This window comes from Apodemus sylvaticus, chromosome 9 (genome assembly GCF_947179515.1).
Source record: "Apodemus sylvaticus chromosome 9, mApoSyl1.1, whole genome shotgun sequence".
Lineage (NCBI taxonomy): Eukaryota > Metazoa > Chordata > Mammalia > Rodentia > Muridae > Apodemus > Apodemus sylvaticus.
In genome coordinates this window covers 58,730,788-58,754,999 of record NC_067480.1, presented here as the reverse complement: position 1 = coordinate 58,754,999, position 24,212 = coordinate 58,730,788, and the positions used below count along the sequence as shown (strand labels likewise).

General features: G+C 40.4%; 1 protein-coding gene across 1 annotated transcript in view; it reads right to left on the bottom strand.

Moving 5' to 3' along the window:
- The window catches only part of Pgap1 (post-GPI attachment to proteins inositol deacylase 1), a 65,848-nt gene extending 46,430 nt beyond the window's left edge, over positions 1-19,418 (bottom strand). Inside the window, exons 1-4 of the mRNA XM_052192936.1 lie at positions 19,186-19,418; positions 12,358-12,511; positions 9,404-9,579; positions 3,554-3,725 (exon numbers count right to left, since the gene is read on the bottom strand). Of these exons, the coding sequence (XP_052048896.1) occupies positions 3,554-3,725; positions 9,404-9,579; positions 12,358-12,511; positions 19,186-19,332 (649 nt within the window). The 5' untranslated portion in view covers positions 19,333-19,418. The remainder of the gene's footprint in view (positions 1-3,553; positions 3,726-9,403; positions 9,580-12,357; positions 12,512-19,185) is intronic.
- Positions 19,419-24,212: the final 4,794 nt, after the last annotated feature.

The following is a 24,212-nucleotide window of genomic DNA, read 5'->3' as shown; positions in this document are numbered from 1 at the left end:
GCTATTTGGTCTATAAATAATGCTATTCACATTTCCCTATTTTGAGAAATTTGAATACATCCCCATGTTTGCAATCATAGTACAAATACTGAGACGTACTAAAGGTGTCAGTAAAGAAAGAGGCCAAATTGCACCTTTCATTAAGCTCACACACAAACAGATCTCTGTATCAAACAAGAGTGATGCTCCACCAATCCCGGTGGAGAAACCCTCATGTTCTTCCAAAGACCGCATAAACTGTGCGAACGAGTTGTAGACATTAGTGTGTTAGTTTCATGATGTAGTCTGTGTTCAATCCCATCATATTATATATAGTAAATATGTGTATTTCTTTATATAAACTACCCTCAGTAAAATGGTCTTCAAAAAAGAGACGTCCACCTCCTCCTGTCACAAAAGTGTTCCAGGTTTCGAAGGCTTAGCAACCCTGCTTTGGATAATCATTACCACACGTTATTACTTAAGTTCCTACAACGACCAGGACTGTGCCATAATAATGTCAGGAGGATACCTCTGAAGAAAATCTCATGCTTAGGATTTTACCCATTAAATTTAGCAGTAAATCTAAAGTGACAAGTTTCCAGGCAATCTTTCACTTCATGCATGAAAAGTAAGAAAACTTTAATGTTGATTACTAAACTGAGACAGAAAAAAGAAGATCTCATTTCTTCTTGGCTGCAAAACTTAATGCTTCCTGTTCCTGCATCAGACCCCAGGCATGGCTTTAAACATTTGCTATACAAAGTTCTCAAGATCTCAGCAGTATGCACTTGAGGCATTACCAATTATACCTAACACACTGAGAACCTTGGACAAATACCAATGGAGCTAAAAAAATATTAAGATAAAAAACAGGTACAAAACTACTAAATTAAGTATTTTCTATTCTTTTCTTGACAAACTATTGAGATAACTTAGTAAGCAGAGTTAAAGTTAAGAATTCTCAGAGACTTCAAAGCTAGACACTGCATTATGAAAACACAGAGGAGCAGTATCTCCTCTCTCCTCCCAGTCTAATTTGACCCTGCGTCTCAAGAACCCTGTATGAATGTCCAAACTCCACTACAGAGCCACACCCTGGCCACAGCTCAATTCAGATTTGTGCCCGCCTGCTTTAGAACAAAGGCATATAGGAGGTCCACACAGGCCCTGGAAAGAGCCTGGGGCATATGAGGAAGAAAAACTGACCTGGGCATGGAACTGCAAACTTATAAACCCAACAATGGGGAGGCAGGAGGATCAGGAGTTCAAGGTCAGCTCCAGCTATAGTAAGTTTAGTTTAGTAAGTGGGCTCTATGAACAACCTCCAAAGAGAAAATAACTGACCAGTCTCAAAAAAAAGCCCTTACGTGACTGACGGCCACAAATCTACGGAGTGCTGCCAGGAGCCTTCTTCCCTGGCAACAGGCCTGCCTTCCCTTGAGGGTCACTAGAGTTTCTAGCCTTAGCTCAACCAGGAACCAGGCTACCTTTCACGATCCTACACACTTGTGTGTGTGTGTGTGTGTGTGTGTGTGTGTGTGTGTAATATATAGCCCAGCAACCACATGGTGGCTCACAACCATCTGTAAGAATGCTCTCTTCTGGTGTGTCTGAAAACAGCTACAGTGTATTCATATAAATATAATAAATCTTTTAAAAAATAAGGCTTTTGGCCGGGCGGTGGTGGCACACGCCTGTAATCCCAGCACTCTGGGAGGCAGAGGCAGGCGGATTTCTGAGTTCGAGGCCAGCCTGGTCTACAGAGTGAGTTCCAGGACAGCTAGGGCTACACAGAGAAAGCCTGTCTCGAAAAAAACAAAAAAACAAAAAAAAACAAAACAAACAAACAAAAAAATGTGTGTGCTACCACTGCCCAGCAGTTCCAGTCTTTTTAAGAGCTGCTATTACAAACTGTTTAGGATAATTAAGTAATGCAAGTTAACAGTCAGTCAATCAAACTCATGGTCATGTTAAATTCCAGTCTGGATTATCACAGAAATATATACTGTGGGTTGTACAGATAACAGGTAGCTGGAAACAGGCAACATTTGCTGGTTCAGATATGCTATGAATAGATAATCTTCAAACCCCTCAAAGACTCACAGACTACGGACTGAAAGAGTTCTTATTAATTTCAGGCCTTTCTGACACTGAGACATGTCAGCTCTTGGCAGCACCGCATTTGACTTGGAAGATGATGAGCATCAAAGCCCTCCACATGCGGTTGCTTCAACTGCGGCAAGCTAGCCAATGGGCAAAAAAATGTCCATGCTTCACCCGCAGAGAGGACAAACAGGCGCAGGGACGTCAATCCCCAAGCTCTGCCAAGGCAGGGTAAGCAACCGTTGCTTCATAGTTCCTGCTTCACAAAAGGTCTGTCAGATAGTCCAGAAGGCTTAAAGACAGGCGCTCCAGCATTACAGAGAATGTTGGGGACAATCTAAGTGGTCAACTGTCTCTGTCATTCCTTTATTTTTGGAAGCTGCATTCTGTGCTTCCTGCATACTCAGGTAATATTTATTCTTTCTCAGGTCTCTGATTGGTTAAAGATTAGAAAGTCATAGTCTTATTATAAGTTTAAGTTGTTTAGGATTTAAGAAGATGTTCTAGGTCTATAAAGGTATTTAAAACAAGTTAGGTTAGAAATTGATTTACATACAGAACTCTAAAGTCACCAGGATATGATAACTAATAGAATACTTTCTCCTGAATTGTCAAATACAGACTAGAACTTTTCAATGTAAGTCTTACCTAATAATTTTTATAATAATTTCATTATTGTTCCTACTGTATATGGTATATTATTTTTTAAGATTTATTTTAAGTATGTAAGTACATTGTCATTCTCTTTAGATACACTAGAAGAGGGCATCTGATCTTATTACAGATGATTGTGAGCCGCCACGTGGTTGCTGGGAATTCAACTCTGGACCTGTGGAAGAGCAGTCAGAGCTCTAAATCTCTGAGCCATCTCTCCAGCCATTGTTGTTTATTATTATAAAAGAAAAAGCCTTTTTATTTAGACAAAAAAGAGGAACTGTTGAGGTTTAGTCTGTTGCTATGTATGTACTGCAATGCTAAATTCTGTACCAGAAAGTCTAGGCCTACAATGAATTCTTGAATTCTCATCTTTACAAGCTTTTTTCATGCAAACCTTGTTCCTTGATTTAAAACTGTAAGTTAAATAAAATTGGTAATATGCAATTACTAGAGGGATTGATTAGAGGTAGGTGGGGTTTGAACTATCTGGTTGGGAATGAGAAAAGAGAGGAGAAGGAGGAGGAAGAACAAAGGAGGGGAGGAAACTGCTGCGAGGGGAGTTAGACCATGAGCACATGGCCAGGAGAAACAGCAGGCATCTGAGGTACACCGCTCGGGGGTAGCCCGGCCAGCAGTTAGAAGAGTAGATTAGGGTTATCCTCCAGTAATTGTCAAAGTCAAAAACAAAAACTAAAAACACAAACAAACAAACAAACAAACAAAACAACAAAAACTCTAATGGAAATAGCTACAAAGACTTCCTTGCTTCACCCTGACCAGATTAGTTCTGTTTGAATGCCAGCGCACTTACCTGTAATAAACCGATCTAACGGCATCACAGGAGCCACATGAGGAGTAGCTTGTGTAACAAGAAGATTGATCAGATCTTGTTTAAAATTTTTCAGTGTAAGCAATGCTCTGGCAACAAGGCCACCCATAGAGTGACCAATTATTGCCACACTTGTAGGAGCAAATTCTTGACCCTGTTATTAAACAAAGACAAATAAAATAAAATCGCCATCACAGAAACCTTAGCATCCTAAGAAAAATATTTAGTACTTCTGTTTGCATATGAGCAATACAATAGCAAAGATAAACCATAGGAGTACCTCTCAAAAGAGAAAAATCCATTTTCATACAGTTCCAAACAATATGCTAATACTCTTTTCTGTTTTGTCACTTTTAACAGGTTTCTGTTATAGATTTCCAAACTAAAATTGGAATTCTTGAGTTAGTAAATCATGTTTGTACTCATTTGTTAGGTTGCTTACAATCTGAGGTATGAGCATATTAAATATATATTAGAATATTAAACACTCAACGCAACAGCACATGCTTGCTTACTTACAGCACTGCTATGCTAACTCTGCTCTGAGAGCCTTTGTCTAGCATCTGACTAAAACAGATGCAGACACCCACAGCCAAACATTAGAAGGAGGTCAGAGACTCTTAGGGAAGAGTTGGAGGAAGGACTGAAGGCCCTGAAGGGGATGGGAACCCCACAGGAGGACCAACAGAATCAACTAACCCGGACCTCTGGGATATCTCAGAGAAGGAGCCACTGACCAAAGGACACACATAGGCTGGAGTAAGGCCCTGGGCACATATGTGGGAGATGTGCAGTTCAGTCTCCATGTGGGTCCTCCCTGAAGCTGTAGCCTGACTATGGTATCTGTTACCCAACAAGACTGCCTTGTCTGGCCTCAGTAGGAGAAGATGCACCTAATCTAGCAGAGACTTGATGCACCAGGGTTGGAGGATACCCAGCAGGGTCGCACCCTCTCAGAGAAGAACAGGAGGAGGGATGGGAAAAGGGTCTCAGTTGGTGGGGGGCACCTGGAAAGGAGGCAGTGCTTGGAATATAAATAGATAAATGTTTTTTATAATGTATAAGAAATCAGAATATTTGGCACTGAAAATAGTTTTAAAGGATGAGACAATTATAGCTGTTGTTGCAATGTACTATCGTATGACATCTCTTCAAATTATTTCTCTACAGTGCATTTTAGATTAAAAAATAAAATAGCATCTTCAACATTGATTCCCTGGTTATATAATTCTTTAAATAAGTACTGCTTAAAAATAATCTTTATAGGGGCTGGAGAGCTGGCCCAGAAGTTAAGCTCACCTGACTCTTAGAGGCCTGGGGTTTAACTGCCACCACCTGCATGTCAGCTGAAGACAGCAGGGTGCAGCTCTTGTCCCCAGAGATCCAATGCCCTCTTCTGTCTCCAAAGGCACCAGACACCCACACAGCGCACAGACAGCCAAGCAGACAAGATATCCATATATATGCAATTAAATTTTTAAAACAATAATGATCTTTGTCTATTAGGGGTGGTGTTACAAACCTTTAACTCTAGCACTGGCGAAGCATCTGCTCAAGGCCAGCCCGTGATCTATGCACTGAGTTCTAGGTCAGCCAGGAAACTACAGAGTGAGAACATCTCAAAACCACACAAACAGAAGTCTGTGCTCCCTGTTCCTTAGAGTTCCCACAACCCTGGGCTTGTCTCCCCGGCACCGATCCTTCGGATGGACCTTTCTCCAGTTACTGTTGGTTAAGTCTGCTACCCTCGGGTGAACTAAAAGCAAGCTTGCTGCAGAGTGTAGCTGGGTCCTTACATCTGGAAGGCTCCTTGCCACTCTTCTCAGCCTGTGGTTGTGACTCCTTTGTGGGCTGGACGACCTTTTCACAGGGGTTACACATGAGATATCCTGCCTATCAGTTATTTACATTATGATTCATAACAGCAGTGAAATTACGAAAGTAATTTTATGGTCGGAGTCATCAAAACACAGTAACTGTATTAAAGGCTCTCAGCATTATGAAGGTTGAGAACTACTTCGCAGTGCCCACAATGCAAATAGTTATGGTTTATGATGAATACCTGTCATCCCCCAGGCTAGAATTCTTGTATATGTTAGGGAGAACGTGTCAGAATTAGCCTGTAGTGAAAACACGGGACACGGAGCCTCTAATGAGTGCCCGTTATGGGCAATGCTCCTCCCTCTCCAACTGCTGACAGAGGAGAATGAAGTGCAAATGTCAGCCCACCCTGTGAGACTGCTGGAAGCTCGCACCTGCTTTTTTCATACTTTATCCTGTGTCTTTTTTCTTTCTGCCCATTTTGCTTTGTGTCCTTTCACTATGTGACGGTCATGTGCTATAAACTGAATACACTTTGAATAATCCCATTAGCATGTCATCCAGCCTGGGGATGGCGAAGGGATCCCAGAGGAAGCTCACTGTGGTAAGGGCCAACCTCTAAAGCCCGACTTCTTGTTCTTAGCCCTGAGTGCTCCCCCCCTTTCACTCCTAGTCTCTGGTGCTGCTCTCCTGCATTTCCCTCAGCTATTAAAAGAAGGCCTGGACCTTGTGTCTTTGACTTTTCTTTCTCTTTACACAGACACACACAGACACTTACTGATATTGGCCACACTGGTAAACTCATCTACCCCCCTGGCTTTAAATATATTTAGTCTTAACTCCCAACTAATGCCAACTGCTTTTCTTTTCTTTTCTTTTCTTCTTTCTTTCTTTCTTTCTTTTTTTTTCCTTTTTTTTTTTTTTAGCTCTAGACCCAGTTGCACAACCCTTGTTGCACAATTGCTATATTGGGAATATCTTACGAATCTTAAACTCAACCTGTCTAAACTAGACTTTACTGCCTCCAAGTATCCTCTACTTAGTCCTATCAAAGGCAATTCAATCCCCTCAGCTGTCCAAACAGAGTATCTAGAGTCATTCTTAACTCTTGTTTTTCTTTATACAGAGTTTCATCCTGCAATCTCCCAGCAAAGAGGATAATTTTCTCCCTATAACATCCTGATTACGTAGGAAGAGATCATTAAATTCTATTCCTCCTGTATTAAATTTATGTTCCCTTTTCTATTCATCAAGCCATGGACCGGGGCTAGTGTGGCCAGGTGGCTTTCAGCTATAGAGATGACCCTATGATGGACTATATACTGAATCATATTGAGATATTAAACCAGATTAGGGTTTTTGCAATAAATTCTATTTGGTCATGATATACTATACTTTTTTACTGCTGAGTTTGGTACTCTGGGACTTGGTTGAGAATTTTATATTTGTGATCCTGAGAAATATTAACCCTTTAGTTTCTTTTTAATGACTGTTGTGTTCTCTACTTTTTTCTTAAAGGGAATTTCCTCATTCTTTAAAAGTCCTTGTCCAGTCTTGCTGTCAGATCTACGCTGGACTGAAAACTGAACTTTTTTCTTCCTCTGTCCTTTTGAAAATTGCTTTTGTTGTTGCTGTTGTTTTACAATCAGCATTTGTTCTTAAATATGGACTAGAATTTCACATAACTGAAAGTTACTAAGTAAAGTAACTGAAAAGCCCTAAGGCTTTTCTCAGTGATAAGATTTTAAATTATAAATTCAAAAGAAATTCTGACAGATAGTAGGGTGCCCAGATTTTCTGTTTATGTCAGTTTTATAATTTATAGTTCAAAAACTTTATATGACTGAGTTATTAAGTTTACAGACATGAAAGCATACATGATACTCCTGTATCACCCTCTCCAAATGGAGAACTATATCCTCGTTAGTTCCTGATATTGTTATTTTGTATTCTCATCTTTCAGATCAGTCTGGCCATAATTTACAAGTTGTTGATCTTTTTAATGAATCAGCTATTGGCAAAAGTTATTCTTGTTGTTTTATATTTCTTTAATTTCCACCTTCACCTTGTTTTCTTGCTTTAGTTAACTTTATTAGCTCTTTTCTCCCTAGCTTATAAAGGCTGTAAGTTTAAGCCATTGATTTGAAAGCTTACTCTTTTCTAATATAAATATTCAAAACAGTACTTCTTTTAACCATTATTTAATCCTCTAAATTTCTTTTTATTAGTTGAAAATTGTGCACATGCGTAAAATATAAATTCTGATATGCATTTTCATTTTAATTCAGCTCAAAGTATCTTCCAATTTCATTTTTTAAAAACTCTGGGTAATCTAGAAGTAACAGTTTAAAAAAAATTGTTTTTTACTTTTAATTTAACTTTGCTATTTTCAGGAAATAAATTACATGGCTTTAATATTTTGAAGATTATTAATATCCACAATCCAGCATATGACCTAGCACAGAATACAGCTTAGCAAATGTTCATTGTGTATTTAAAAAGAATATTTCTATAGCTGTTGGGTAGAGTGCTTTAAAGTTATCAATAAACATTATATAGCAGAACCCAGTGAATGGTGTTCAAATCCATAGTTTACTGATTTTCTTATCGGTAATTGGAAGAAAAGGGCTGAATTCCCTAGTGCTATTTGTGCTAATACATCTTGGTTCTACTGGATGTTGCTCTGTGAATTTGGAAGGATTAGATGCATACAAATGATTCGAGGGTTTTTTTCTTCTTTTGTTTCTGGTTTTCTATAAATTTGTTGGACTGTGTGTCTGCCTTGCTGCTGGGGTGATGAAGCGCCACCAGCAAGCCTCTCAGGGGAGGCAGAACACAGTCTATGATTAGGGGTTCAAGCCCATGTTCTTCTAGGCAAGAAACAGTGAGCTCTGGGATTGATGCTGTGGTTCCCAATCTCCTGTGTACACAAATGTGCTGGGGACCTCCAGGAGCTGAGAATGGGAATCACTGGTCCACATTTCCCCTATGTGCCAGGCAGGAAGGGGATAGCTGAGCACCAGTAGAGACTGAATCCGGTTCAGTTCTGACAGAGTGCTGAGTATGGAGGGGCTGGGAAAGAGAAGGCCTTCTCAGGGAGATTTAGGCGCAGCTCTTTACTACAAAGGCCTCCCACCTCTGCAATCCTTGATGGAGACAGTCGTCCTTGCTTGTCCAAACTGGTTTATTTTATGGCAGATGTCAATGCATATTATCTTACTCTGGGTAAGCCAGGGATTAAATACCTTTTGTGAGAAGGGAAGTTCACTGGCTAAACACTTGAGGTATCTGGATACCTTATTAGCATGGAGAACTCCCAAGTTTTTATGCTACGTGACCAGTTGTCATGGTCCTCTCAGTGGGGTGTCATGGTTATGTGTTACAGGACAGGTGGAGCTTGGCAGGGAGCTGGTTTGGCACCTACCATTCTCAATTCTGAAGATTCCCTGAGGTTTTGAACCTGTTTCAACCTTACCAGTTGAAGTTTGTCTAGTGGCATGGCCCTCTTGCCCCACATAAACTGATCCTTTATCATTAGGGAATTTCTTTCTTTGGGGAACAAGGGCGGGGATAAAACCCAAAGTCTTTAAAATGTCCACCTTTTTCCATGATGAAATGCCTTTCCCTATAATTTACTGACCAGATAGTAATTTAGTCATTCTACTTTTCGATTTGTTATTTTTGGCATGTGTGCACATGTGAGTATCAGGGGGCAGGCTGGGGAGAGGGGCATGGACTAAATTCAGGTCATCATGCTAGACAGCAGTTTCCTTTACCCGCTTCACCTTACCTTTTGAGACAGGATCTCTCAATGAACTAGGAAGTTTCAGTTCAACCTAGATCTTTAAACTAGCACTGAACTGAAGATATTCCATTATTTGTTTTAAAAAGTACTGCCATTTTTGTATTTTTGTTCCAACTCCAACATAAACAAATATACTATTTACAATCAAATGTGTCCCTAAAAAAACAAAGCCACTGGCTTTACTGATTTGCATATTTATCTCCTACCTTGTAGAGTTTGAGAATTGCTTTAATGCATTCGTGTACAAACTTGGTCTGCTTCTGCAGGCTTCCACCATACAATGCCACCAGCTCTTCATTGAAGTTGACACTAAAGAAGTCGAAGTGGTACTTGAAGTCAATGTCTTCTGCTTTCCTAAGTGCAATGGAGCCGATAGAACGAACTGCAGAGTAAAAGAGAAGAGGGCTCACTATACAAAACATGCTGGAAAAGCATCTAACTTTGTCTTGAAGATTTTAATAAATAAACCCATCATGAAACCCACACATTATTTCAGTGTGATGCACATCGATGGTACCAAATAAGAACCTGAGGCTAGAGCCCAGTTGGTAAAGTGTTTGTCGTTCAAATACGAACATGCTGAGCTCAGATCCCAGAACCCTTGTAAAAAGCCGGACATATGCTACAGCACTGAGGAGACAAAGACGGAAGGATCCTGCTGGACAGATTTCCAGGTAAATCTGAGTGCTACAGGTTCAGTGAGATCATTAAAAAATAAATACAGACAGACAGACAGATGAAGGAAAGAAGAAAGAAAAAGGTGGAAAATGATTTAAAAAAAAATCCTAATGGTGATCTCTAGCTTCTACCCTACAGTCTATATGTACCACCCCTAACCTTCCAACTCATACACACACACACACACACACACACACACACTTAAAAGAACAGATAAAATTCACATTTTACACAAGTCACCTTGTGCAAAATTTGTAATTCCATGGATTTTAGTGCATTCGCCACCTCTAGTGAGTATGGAAACCAAGTATTTCAACCACATGAGTATTCACTCTCCAATCCTGCTATTCCTCCTGGTCCCTAATATGCACCAACTTATTCTCTGTCTCCATGAAGTTGCCTATTCTAAACATTTCGGATAAGTGATATCATCCCATAATGTGACTTTGTGTGACTGGCTCCTTTCCTTTTTTATGGTGTTTGCAAGGTCCATCCCTACTGTAGCATTTGCACTACTCATTCATCTCTTCACATCCCATCAGCAGTGTGTGAGGATTACAGTTTTCCACATCTTTGCTAGCACTTGCTACTATCTGTCTTTTTTATTATAGCCATTATAGTATCCTTGTAGGAAGTGGTATTGCATTTTGATTTGCCTTTCTCTGATGACACAGGATGCATAAGCATCTTCCTTGCTTCCATTCTCACCCTGTAATAGCACATTCTCTTCAAAGCAGGGCCATACTGGTCCTTTCCAAAGAGTAAACTAGATTTATTAGATTTGCAAAAATTTTAATTTCACAATTTCAGTGTTGTCAAACAGGTAGCATAAAGGAAAGCAGCATATGCTAATTATAAGAATATAATCAGTGTAATAAGTGAAGATAGGGGGCTATATAAAACCTGTGATGGGACGTTAATATTACTAGGATAAATCTACAAGTACAGACTTATGTGCTCTAAGATTTATGTAGAAGGACACTGTAACTGCCAATACAAAAATAATGCAAAAATTATAAAAATTATCTTTTATAAAAATTATACAAAAGAACAACATAGTGTTAAATAAATGGACAGTTTACTGTTCATACAGTAACTTAGAGGGCTTTTACAGACAAAACACACTGGAAGAAACCAAGCACAAAGAACACATACTTGATGGTTATACATTATAAAAATTAAAATCATCCCCATAAAGTATACCAGGGATGCACACTCAGGTATTAAGACTACAAAGAAACTTAAAAAAATTACCACCTTAAAGTTAGAATGTAGAAATATGCGTGTGTGTATGTGTGTGTGTAGAAAGCTTAAATCATGAAGGAACTCAGGGGGGTTCCAGGCAATCTTCTACTTCTTCACTGAAGTTTTAGGTCTCTGTAGTTCACTTTGTAACAACTGTAAATGTATATCATTTCAAACATGATAGTTAACAAAAAAAAATCAGATTATATAATTTCTTACCCAAAGCATCATGTTTCACATGCCTCTCAAATTCAGCAGCCTTTCACACACACACACACACACACACACACACACACACACACACACACACACACACCCCTCCACCTAACTTCATTTTTCTTTAGTCATGGTGGTCCTGAGTGCAAACACGTTTTCTGTATCAGGGACTTCCCTAAACTATGCTCAAGCTCTCCTCAGATCCCACCTCCTCGACGTGGCCTTCCCTCTCCACCTCATCTAAGCCACGTCCCTACTACTCACCTTCTGCCTCCCTTGGTGCTTGACTTACCTATTTCTCATAGCTTTTAATATTACTGGAACATCTACTGATGGCTGTCTCCCAATAAAGACATGTGTTTGAGTACTGACCTGTTCTACTCTGGATATTTAATACCTAGAATACTCCTGGCTTATGGTAGATACTCCACAAATATTTTGTAGATCAACAATAAACACATATGGTTATCATATATGTTAAAAGTAATTTAAACAAAATTACTTACAGATTGGGATATGTGGCTGCTATCTCAGAACTCTGACATTCTCCCCATCATTCTGTAATCCCTCCACACTACTATATGTCTCTACCCAAGGAGAAAAACTGATCTCTTCTCTTGTTTGGCATAATTTAAGATTTTATCTCCCCACCGAATGCTTCAGATTCCATTCTCATAACTTCATTTCCAACATAAACCTTTCCTCTACTTCTGAACACCTCTACAATCTAGTCACCCTGCCCTATGCCATCTGATTTCCGAATACCTGTATAGTCTATTCACCCACCTACACCATCTGATTCTTCTCATTCTCTACAGAGTTCAACTCTTCTTTTCCTTCTATTTTAAATGTCTGCTTTCTCTTGAAGGAAGTGGCATGTACATGGGCCTCCCAGTAGGTCTGAAACAGTACTTGACAGAGTAAGCTTTTCACTTACACCACTTGATTCTGGCATTATGCACATTGATTCAAAGTCTGGAGCTGAATTCCACAGTGTTAACATCTTTCTTCCACTACCTACCTTGCTTATAGCTTCCAGCATTACCAGGAAGAAAGAGAACAGGAATTCCTGTCAAAGGGAGAATTTTGTGTTCTTCAGCGTATGATCCTTCTCCATAAAGATATAACTCATATGCTGGATAACGCTTTGTCAGTTTCTTTGGAAGCTCTATTTTCTACAGAAAACAGATAAATAAATAATAGGCCCATTTTAATTACTTTTACTGGTATAACTCAGATTCAATGCAAACATAAATTAAAGAACTTTAAAATGGTACAGTATACAAATAATATGAATGCTATAAACCACACCCAATACACAAAACAAGTTCAACTTATTGTTTCGTACAGGGGATTATTCTTAAATTATATGGACCTTGAAGAGTATAACCTTCATAAAAGCATAAAACACATATGGTTGAAATTCTAACCAATCAGTCAAAATAATCCCTGACAAGGGCTATATGTCACTGGTGTATGTCAGAAAAGTTTCACATAAACTTAACTGGAGGGCTGGAGAGATGGCTCAGTGGGTAAGAGCACTGACTGCTCTTCTGAAGGTCCTGAGTTCAAATCCCAACAACCACATGATAGCTCACAACCATCTGTAAAGAGATCTGATGCCCTCTTCTAGTGTGTCTGAAGGCAGCTACAGTGTACTTAGATGTAACAATAAATAAATCTTTGAAAAAAATAAAAATTAACTGGAAATGCATTTAATTTAGAACCAGTTATCAACTATAATTTATAATAAGGATAAGACCTTTCCATGATCAAATCAATTCTTTTTGCCATTTTAAACTACTTTATAAGTATCTTCTTTTACTTGGGCCCACCTAAATACTCTAGCTACTACAACTTTAAACAAAGCATGTTACTGTTGAGGTGTTTGTGTGTATACCTGCATATTCATTCATTTTTTGTGTATGTATGTGTATGATGTGTTCATATGTGTGCACAGGCATACTCAGATGCATGTGTGTACAGATGTGGATGCCATGTCAACACTGGGCATCCTCCTCAATTATTCTCCGACTTGTTTATTTTGAGACAAGATCTCTTCCTGAACCTAGAAATCACAGATTCAGCTGCACTGCCTGGCCTGGCTCTGCCCGCCAGCAGCACTGAGATGACAAGCACAGACTACCATGCTCAGCTTTCTATCACTGTGCTGGGGACCCACCCAGGGACTATCTCAGGACTGCATGGCAAGCCCTTCATCTACTAAGCCATCCCAGAGCCCCAGGAAGTTTGTTAGACAATGTTTTAACTATGATAGTTTAACAAAATAATCTGAAGCTTACAACAAAGTCTTGATCAAGATATGCACATTCTTTTTATCATAAATATTCTATTGAATAACATTAGCTTCAATTCATGGACCAGTTACATGGATTGTAACCAAGCCTGAAGCTACTTTGCAAATCCTAATATACAACATATGCAAGGTCTTAATGTCATCTCCAAAGGGTAGGTATTTATTAAAGATGTAGCAAAGTATAAACTTTTTCATTCCCTCTTTGAGGCGGGGTCTCAGTATACAGGCTCTGCTGATGACACTCCATCTTCCTATCCGTCTCCCAAGTGTTGGCAATTACAGAAGTATGTCACCATATCTGAAGTTTCCATTATTTTTTCTTTAATGGAAATCATTAAAAACAAACCACTGTACTAAATCAAAACTGAAGCAGATATCAATACATCAATAATCTAGAAATGTAAAACATGTATATACTCGATGAGAAAATTTTACTGTATGAATTTCAAAAACTGTAAATGTTATTAATGTTGTTGTAAAAACTTACTGCTCAAAAGAGAAATCTAATCATTTGTGTAGATTCTAGAATATTCCTTTGAAGATATTATCATAATCCAGGCCAACTATATCATAGAAGCATCTACAAGCTTTTTAATAGGCTAGCACTTTAAATTATCTTCTCCAATATACCAATTATAGAAAAACCAACTCTACTATTTGCTTTATAAGCATGTTAGCATTCCATTTCAAGTCAAATTAGTCCCAATAATGATTGTGCAGTATGCAAACAAAAGTGAGAATGATGCAATAGTTTATTTATTGGGGGTACAAATCAAGCAAAAAAGAAAATATAACAGATTAAAGAAGTAATTCTTTAACTGCTCCCAAATAAGAACTTAATTTGATATAATGGTGCATACATAGTTTTTAGTTTAGTAGACCAGTTTAAGCTAAGTTGAATATTAATCCAGAAAACTAGAAATTATCAAAAATGTCCAAAAATGCCAGGCAGTGGTGGCACACGCCTTCAATCCCAGCACTTGGGAGGCAGAGGCAGGCAGATCTCTCTGAGTTCAAGGGCAGCCTGGTCTACAGTCAAGTCCCAGGACAGCCAAGGTTACACAGAGAAACCCTGTCTTGAAAAACAAAAATAAATGTAAACATACACATAATATAAACAAAATATATATACACATACACACATGCACATCTATTTCTCTGAAGATAGAGAGGCAAAACAACATATTTGACATATTTTATACCATGCTATTTTATGGGCAATTTTATTGTAAAGTCATCTAAAAACTAACAATATTTATGTATTCTAAAAATATACATGGGGGAAAATACAGGTGGGGGAGAGGTAGGAGAGATGGAGAGTCAAGGAGGGGAGGGAAAAGGAGAAGAGGAAACAGGAATGGTGGGAAATGCAGGTAAATGGCAAATGACACCTCCAGGCAGAGCACAGGATACAGTACGAGTCAGAAAGACGAGAGGGGCTACTAGTGGGCACACAGGAGGGTCGCTGTGCTGAGGAAAAGAGCATCAAGAAACATAGCTGTAGGGTTCCAACACATTCCTTCATATGGGCAATTTAAAATAAGCAAACTCTCACCCACAAGAGAGATTTAGTAACAGCCAGTCTTTTTGTCTTCCAGGAGGCAGCTCTGCAGCCTGTACTGCCTTGACTGCACCTCAGAAGAGGCTGCTCTCATTGCCAATGTACACCCCTCCCAAAAGACAAGCGTTCTAACAAGCTGCTAGAGAACACTGACTTATGAAAGCAAAGGTCTTATTTTGTGATATCGACACGCGCAGGTGTGTGCATGCCTACGTGCGTGCGTGCGTGTGTGCACATGTGTGTGTGTGTGTAATATATCTTTAAAAGTTTGATATCCATGGTTTAATGAAAAGAAAACAAAATTATCAAAATAAATGCAGACATTTTAAAGTTCTTAGTAGGAGTTCTTGGCCCTTGACAGAGGTCATTCCTAAGAGTAGGCCTTACAACTCCCACTTGGTTAAAATGGGAAAAGACCACCTAGACACAATTTAATCTATCTATCTTTCTTTCTTTCTTTCTTTCTTTCTTTCTTTCTTTCTTTCGATTTATTTATTTATTTATTTATTTATTATATGTGAGTACACAGATGGTTGTGAGCCACCATGTGTTTGCTGGGAATTGAACTCAGGACCTTTGGAAGAACAGTCAGTGCTCTTAACAGCTGAGCCATCTCTCCAGCCCCCCCAGACAGGCCTCTCTTCTTGTCATGAATTCTCTGCTACAATCCAGTCCATGCTGCTATCAAGACACCTAGCTAAACACATCCTCATGTATTTCCATTCTATACACATAAGTAATAAAGACTTTAGAGGGGGTAGCTTTTAAAATTTGATTCCAAAAAAATCTACCTTACTCTTATCATTTACACATGCCATGTTTTAAATTTTGTGTTTAATGTATTTAAATTTTTCAACTTCAAAAGGACAGGTATTGAAAAGAATGTCTCTTACATGGTCCTATAGCTGGTCGGTTCCCCCAACCCAGATGACAACCGACGATAATCAACTTATGTGTGTTGCCAAGTATAATTTGGATGTACACAGGCAAATGTGTGCATGGATTATTTTATCCCTTTTACATCACTAGTAACATGTTATAAATGCTGATCAGACTGCTGTCCTGGCACCTTCCCTCCTTCACATATGCTAGCCAAATGGCTGCGAGTCCACAGTCACCTCTTCTGCTCCCCTCACTTCAGCTACTTTTTTTTTAAATTAATCACTCCATTCATTTACATTTCAAATGATATATATATATATATATATATATATATATATATATATATATTTGTGTGTGTGTGTGTGTGTGTGTGTTTTGTCTGCATGGTACCATGGAGCCAGAAGAGGGTGGTGTCTGTCTGGTTGGAACTGGATTTAAGTGTAGTTGTAAACCACCAGGCGGGTTCTGGGAACTGAACCCAGGCTCCACACAAAAGCAGCAAGCTCTTTACCGCTGAGCCATCTCTTCAGCCCCTCAGTTCACATCTTTTCAAAAAGCCTTTGAAAACCCAGTACAAACATGTATATTATTTCTTCTCTGAAGAGCAGTGTACACAGTCTCTTGCTACATTTTAACTGATTTTTATATTCTTGCCTCTCTTGTTAAAATATATACATTAAAGCCTTTTTATCACTAATACCCTCTCATGCCAAATATACCTAGTCATTCAATAAATGACTGTCTAAATAAACATCAACATGCTTTATGATAAAATATGGTTTATAATTGCAAGCATCAACATTTCCTTTCAGAGAGCAATCATTAGGTCACACACATGAACAGAGCCAAATGATCACATGAGAGAACACAACTCAGGTGTTTCTTCTCACATTCTACAATTTGCCTAAAATTATGTGCAGCTGAACAACCATTTAGCCCTACGGGCATCACAGAGCAAGAAGCTGTAAATGATGTGGCAGACTGAAGATCTAACCATAAAATATAGTTAACTCCATATAAGTGCATCCAGCAAACTGCAGGCAAAGGATGAATAGAGATAATAAATAATTTTAAATTCAAAATTTCATTTTTGCAAAGTTTCAAATTCCTGTCATTTTAAAAGAGGCTGGTTATGATTTTCTGCTGACTAGCTAAGAAGGGCACAGATAAACAACATTAAAAAGGGGGAAGAAAAGGGCCTCAAAAGGGATGAGAGGCCTGGAGGAGGCCAAGCCACCTGCTGGACACCAGCCTGCACACCATTAGAAAGCTTCAGAAATGCTGATCTGAAAGGCAACAGATAGACTACCTTTAGAACAGCTTTACTCACAGGGAAGTCATCTGGCTCTTAAAATCTCAGTATTTATTCAAAAGGGCTCATTTCTATAGGTGGGCCTTAATTGCTTGTAAAAATAACATAATTCATTCAAGTCTGCTAAAAATGTGTACTAAAACTTCTAACACTGTGATCATTACTGTACACACAAATTAGTAAGTGTCACACTCCAAAACAGCAATTTGTACCAAAATAACTAAATACCCACTAGTACAAAAAAAGCCCAACAGCTCTTTTGTCTCAGGGACACTAATTTTCTCTTTCTAGTCAATTTCGCGAGGCAGAAGACACATCTGTGAGATGCATATGGTTTGTTCTCAACATGAAGGCAGGCAAGTTCTACTTCTGCAAATACTAAAATAGATCAATAATTGTGGAAAATCTAAAATAAATGGGAACTGTTGTTCCAAAATGATTTTATTGTAACCATTTAATACAGTACTACACTAAAGCCACCTACTTCAATATTACTGAGTTTTCAAATTATTAAACCATAGGCAATGAAAGAGAATTAAAATGAACTCTATTTTCAGTTTTAAAAAAAATCCTTAAGTTCACATATTTAAGTATTAAGATTCTAATGCACCTAAACCAACATTGCATCAGTTTATTAGCTTAGGAATTAACACTAGCTTGCTAAAAATCTCCAAGAGCATCTGAAATGCAGTGTTCCCTTTCCTCATAACCACTGATGCAAAATCAAGGTAGGAACTCTTCTACTATAAAATATCCACGGGAAAAGATGCTCTTCAGCAATTAAAACTTCAGTTTTTAAATGTAAATAAGAGGGGCATCAAACAGACTCCCTCTATAAGGACCTGTACACAGAAGCAATCCTGATTTTTATTCTTTATCGACAGCTAAATCTCCTATGAACCTAAAAGTATACTAAGAATGCACTTTATCAACATGTACTATATATTTTTATAGGAGTTTTTATAATAGATATTCCAAAATTAAGAGATTCATGTAGAAATCTGAAGAAAACTATCACCAGAGGGAAATTTCTGACAGCTGTATAATTTGTTATCATCTCTTTCTACTGCTGGTCATGAATGGAATTTTAGATTCTACTACGCAGAACAAATGAAGCAATTAATGAAAGTATTCAAATTAGAACAGAGGAGGTGGGGGGCGGTGAAAGAGGAGGCAGATCCTGTTAAACCCAGTGAGAAAACAAAATAACACCATAATGTACATACAAGTGATTATAATAGATATCGTAATAGATCATGCAGGTCACTGACTGTTCAGTGGCACGCGAAAATACAGGTACGCACACCCACGGACTCAGAACCTACAGAACAGGTGGATCCGCAAAATTCTCCACAGGAGGGAAACTAGATAGTTTTCAGTTTAATTATTCATCAGGCCAGTCTTTCACTTCACCCAGAGGTAAAAACCTCAGAGCCTCTTTTTAAATCAGCTTTGGCAACTCTGCAAGACGCTGTTTCTTTCCAGAAAACCGAAATCTGACATGCCCATCACAGGGCGCGAAGAGAAATCATCTCCTTGCAAGCAAAGGAGGGTCCGGGAAGGGCAGGGATTGGGGAGAGGGACGGGGCTGGCTCTCTGGGGGTCAGAAGTCGGGGTCCTGGGTCTGGGTGGGGACGAGGGGTCACGGAGGCGAGGATGCCCTGCCCATCACGAGGCAGGAGACTTCAAGTGCCTGGAGGGCTCCGACCCGGAGCGTTCCAGCTGAGCCTGAGAGGAGCCCGCGAGGTGCGGGCGCGCAGGTGAGGGAGGGCCGTACCTGGTACTCGGGGTACTCGAACATGTAGCTCATGCTGCACTTGTTCTCCTCGAAGCCGAAGAAGACATCCCACAGCCCCAGGGTCGCCAGAAACACCATGAAGACATAGAACGCCAGGTTCCAGAGGTTGACCGAGTGGAGAAACATCGTGCAGCCGAGCGCCTCAACGCCCGCCCGGAGAAGCTCCGCAGCCCAGACACAGCGAGGGAAAGACGCCCGTGCCAAGCCGTGCCCAGCAGAGCAGCGCGCGCCTGCGCGGAGCCCGCCAGCAACCCCTCCCCTTCGCCCGCTGCGAAGCGCGCCTGCGCGCCTGCGCACAGCCGGCCTGCGGCACCGCCCACGGAGGAGGGAGCTGTGGGCGTTTGCAGCGGGAGCGCGACTGTGCGCCCAAAGGATGGAATGAGAAAGGGGAGTGGGCTGGGCTAGAGGGCAAGAAGAGAAAAGGGAGGGGGCGAGAACGGGAAAGGGGGGCGGGGAGGGGGAGTAAGTAGTGGAGGAAGGGAGGGAGAGAGGGGGATGGGAGCGCGGGATCCCAGAGGCAGGAGAGGGAAGGGCCGGGTTGGTACCACAGGAATTGGCCAGGGCTAAGGATAATGCCAGAGTCCAGAGACTGTTAGCAATCCAGAGCCGACTGGCCAAGGGAGGCAGCACATCAAAAGCTTGTCAGGTGGCTGTCAGACACCTTTTCCTGCAACAGTTTCAAACCCCATCCTGTTCGATTTTGAACCACCTCCGGCCCCCGCAATTTCGCTTCAAGCCTTGGACTAGCTTGATTCCTGAGGAGACAAATGGCTTTCACCCTCCCTCTTAGACCACCGACTTGGGCCCTGTAAGTAACAACACTTGAAAGCACCAGCTCATTAAAACAAAACACGACAGTCAACGGAAATCCTGTTCTTGGTGAAAGCCTTAATCAGACGAAGTCTAAAAAACAATATAAAAATGCCCTCCAACGTGATGTCCCCAGTCGGTATGTGCAGGATCGGATTCACACTGACTTGAGGTGCTCTCCAAGCCCCCGTGTCTCTGGGGATTGTTTACACAATGATGTTAGAAGAGAATTTTGCTCAAGCTTCCACTCTTTCTCTAACATAACTTAATTCATTTCGAAGAATTTCCATTTGCCTTTGCACAAAGGAGGGGATTTTAAAAAGCAGATTAAACCGCTTGTAATATTTGTAACAGCTTCGAAACGCTGAAATGTTATGAGGTATCTGTCAGTCCTTGAAACTGACCAGACAGCAGGTGAATAGTGTGTGTGTGTTGCTAACTTCAGAATTTTACTTAGAATGGTCTTTGGCACTGACTCAATTTTATTTTATTAGATTAATTTTCTAGTATTTTGAGGTATTTTATAATATTTTGAGGAAAGCTGGGTATGATACATGAAATCAAGGCATTTCAAGACTGAAAACGCGTATTGTTTATCTTATACAAAACCCTGCTACTCATAGCAAGAAGCTATATTCCAAAGGTAAAGGGATCACAAACTTTTGACCCTACACAAAAACACTACCTAAGCAAGTACACCTGGCTACAAGATAAGCACTATTTGTAAAGAGAGGAATGGGGAAATGGACTAGAAAGCTGCTTCAAGGAATGGAGGTAGATTTAGAAGGGCCAGGTAAGTCTGGGTAATGCTGAGTAGCAGGGCAACAGCTAGCCAATAAGCATTTAAGGCATGCCATGTATGTTGTGGATGTGGTGGTGAGCCCCCTTGGTATAGGACTTATCTGTTCTATGCTGTGATGATACCCTGGCACAAACAACTTAAGGAAGGGTTTATTTCGGCTCACAGTTCCAGCTTATAGTCCATTGTGGCCGGGTATTTATGGCAGCAGAACCTGAGGTGGCAGGTCAGTTTGCATCTGTATACAGGAAGCAAAGAGAGATGCATGCTGGGGCTCAGCTCCCTTTTCTCATTTTTATCTGGTTTGGAAGTTAGGGTGAGCTTTTTCCATTTTCGTTAATTTGATCTAGAAAATCACTCACAGACATGTCTAAAGATTTGTCTCCAAGGTCTTTGTAAATCCCATGCAGTTGGGATTTACCTTCTTCACAACTCTACCCCTTGTCAACTTGACAGCCAATGTTACTATTAAACAACTACCTTTCACCTTCTAAGATCATAGTCATCTCATGATGCGGATGCATTTAGTAGAATTTCAAAAGTCCTCACATGTTGCAAGATATTTCCTATCCATTCACATTGAAGCAGTGAGAGGCCAGTGATTGGAGGGGAGAGAGGAGGAGGAGCTAAGAGAAGTGAGGGGCGGAGAGAGAGGCAGTGAGAGGTCAGTGATTGGAGGGGAGAGAGGAGGAGGAGCTAAGAGAAGTGAGGGGCGGAGAGAGAGGGAGCAGAGGAGGAGACGCGGATATCCTAATGGCTTCAGATATATTTCTGGTGTTTTGGAGAACTTAGAAAAATTGGGATAAGACTTTATCATTGTAAATTGGCATTATGTAATTGGGAATTCTATAAACATAAATATATTTGGTTAACTATTCAAGTTTAAGAGTCATGCTTTACCGGATACTTGGAAGGAGAGGTGCAGAGACCTGGCAGGGCTGTGCTCTTTCTTACTAATAACTGCTACACTCATAATCTTTGATAGCCCCAATACTAGTAAAAAGTGTCTTTTCTGAGACTAAGGCAGTCTCTTAACTGTGAGCCCCTATAACAACAGAAAATTCATTGCGTTGTTCCAAAATCTTATGGCACAGAGTGAACATTCTCATTTCAAAAGGCAGAAATAAGGGAAGATGAGACCAGAGTCCAGCAAAGCAAACATTCTGCAATTCCATGTCAGGCATCGAGAGCTCATGATGACATTATCTGGGCTCTAACAGGCTTAGGGGTTCCTGCCCCCTCTTTTCTCTGCTGTCTGAAGGACACAAAGCCTCTCTTTAAATGAAAATTTTCTTAGTTTTGTGTATGAATGTTTTGCCTGCATATATACAAGTCACACACACACACATACACACACACACACACACACACACGTATATATGTAATGCCCACAGATAATAGAAGACATTGGACATTGGATCCCCCCTGGAAGTGGAGTTCCACTGAAGTTATAGACAGTTTTGAACTGTCACAGAGGCGCTAGGGACCAACTCAGAGTCTCTGTAAGAGAAGCAAGTGCTCTTAAACAAGTCATCTCTCCAGCTTCACTCTTGAGCACACTCCACACCATGCATGCATCCTCAGCAGACATCTCATATTTCTGGCATCTCCAAACATCCTGGGGTCACCACTGCAAGCTGGGTTTTGCTTCCATAGCTTCAGACGGTAGCCTCTCAGGGACTCCAGTCCTGCCATATTGCCTAGGCTCATTTGTTCTCTGAAACTATGGTATAAGACTCCATGATCTCCTTAATCTTCCATCCTCCATGCCTGCCTAACTAGTACCATATAGATGACACTTCTAAGTTCTCCTGCCAGCTCAGGATGGAGACTTGTCTCCTTGAACCTGCCACAGCAGCCTGTCCTTGCTGACCACTGGGACATCTTTCCTTAGGCAGGCGCTTTCCAGAAACAAGGCGCTCCTCCAGTAGCATTCTCAGCTTACTCTTTCTGCTTCCAAATGAAATTGTATTTTCAAAAGCAGGAGCCTTTGATGGGTGAGGTCTTGTCCTTGTGGCATTCTTCTGTTGTCCCAGTAAAGAGCAGACTATTTCTCTTGAACAACTAAACTTGCTTTTAATGTGTGCATTGACTGCAATTTAAAATTACCCAATCTCTTTTTCTTGACAAACTATACACTCAAGAAAGAAAAATTCTGCCCACCTGTTGCTCTTTCTTTAACTGTAGACCTAGACAGCTGTGATGAACAAAAGCAATATCACAGGCTGAATGATAGCCTTGAAATTTCCTCTGCCAAATACACCAATGATTTTGTTTGTTTGTTTTGTGCTGCTTTGTTGTTAGTGGTGGTGGTGGTTTAGGTGTTACTGTTACTGTTTTGAGATGAGATCTCACTGGGAAGCCCTGACTGGCTGGAACTGTAGATCAGTCCAGCCTTGAACTCATAGAGCTTTATCTGCCTTTGCCTTCCAGGTGCTGGGATTGAAGGTGTGTCCTACCATGCCTGACTAGTTAGTTATTTTTCTGTTCTGCTTCACTTAAGTCCTTGAGACATGTGCAAAATGCCGCTAGATTCTTTGCCTGAATGTAACATGAATGTATTCTACCATTGTTTCCAACAGAGTTCTTGTGTTCCTCTGAAGCCTCAAAAGTCAGACCTCACTAGCCACATCTTTCTTGCCTATGGAATTCTTAACTCCCACCAAAAGAGCCCATTAAGCTCTTTCACATCATCAAAGAACTTTTCTAACCCAAAGTTCCAGGGTCTTACAGGTTTCTCCCACAACTCCATTCCAAAGGCTTAAAAACCACACGGTCATGTTTATGAAAGCAACGACCCCACTCCTGACCAATTTTCTGCATTAGTTGTCTTGTTGCTATGACAGAATTACCCCCAACAAAGGCAGCTTTTAGAGGGGAAGAGTTTATTTTGCTTCACAGTCTAGAGTTCAGTCTATTATGGTTTGGAAGTCTCGGCAACAGGAGCTTGAAACAGGTAGTCAGTCGTGCTGCATTCACAGTCAGGAAGCAAAGATGCCAGGGAAGGGACTGACTCCCTTTCTCCTTTTTTTTTTTTTTTTATTATTATTTTTTTTTATTTGAGTTGTGTGTAATGGCGATCCTCTCACTATAGCTAACTGAGTCTAGAAAAATCTTTCCCAGAAATGCTCAGAGATTTGACTCAAGGTAATTCTAAATCTTACCAAGTTAACAAGATTAACTGAAAGGGTCAGTTCCGGAACGTTAGAAAGGTCATGGAACACTTGCCCCTCCCAGAAGGGAGAGGCTAAATTATATTCCTCACACCACAAGTCTCTGTGGCTAGGGGAGGCCCAGAGTGTTGGCCACCTACCTCATTCCCTAACAACCAATTAGTTTAAAGATAACACTGTTCTGCCAATCACATTGTGCCTAATGGTGGCTGCCCTGAGGACTG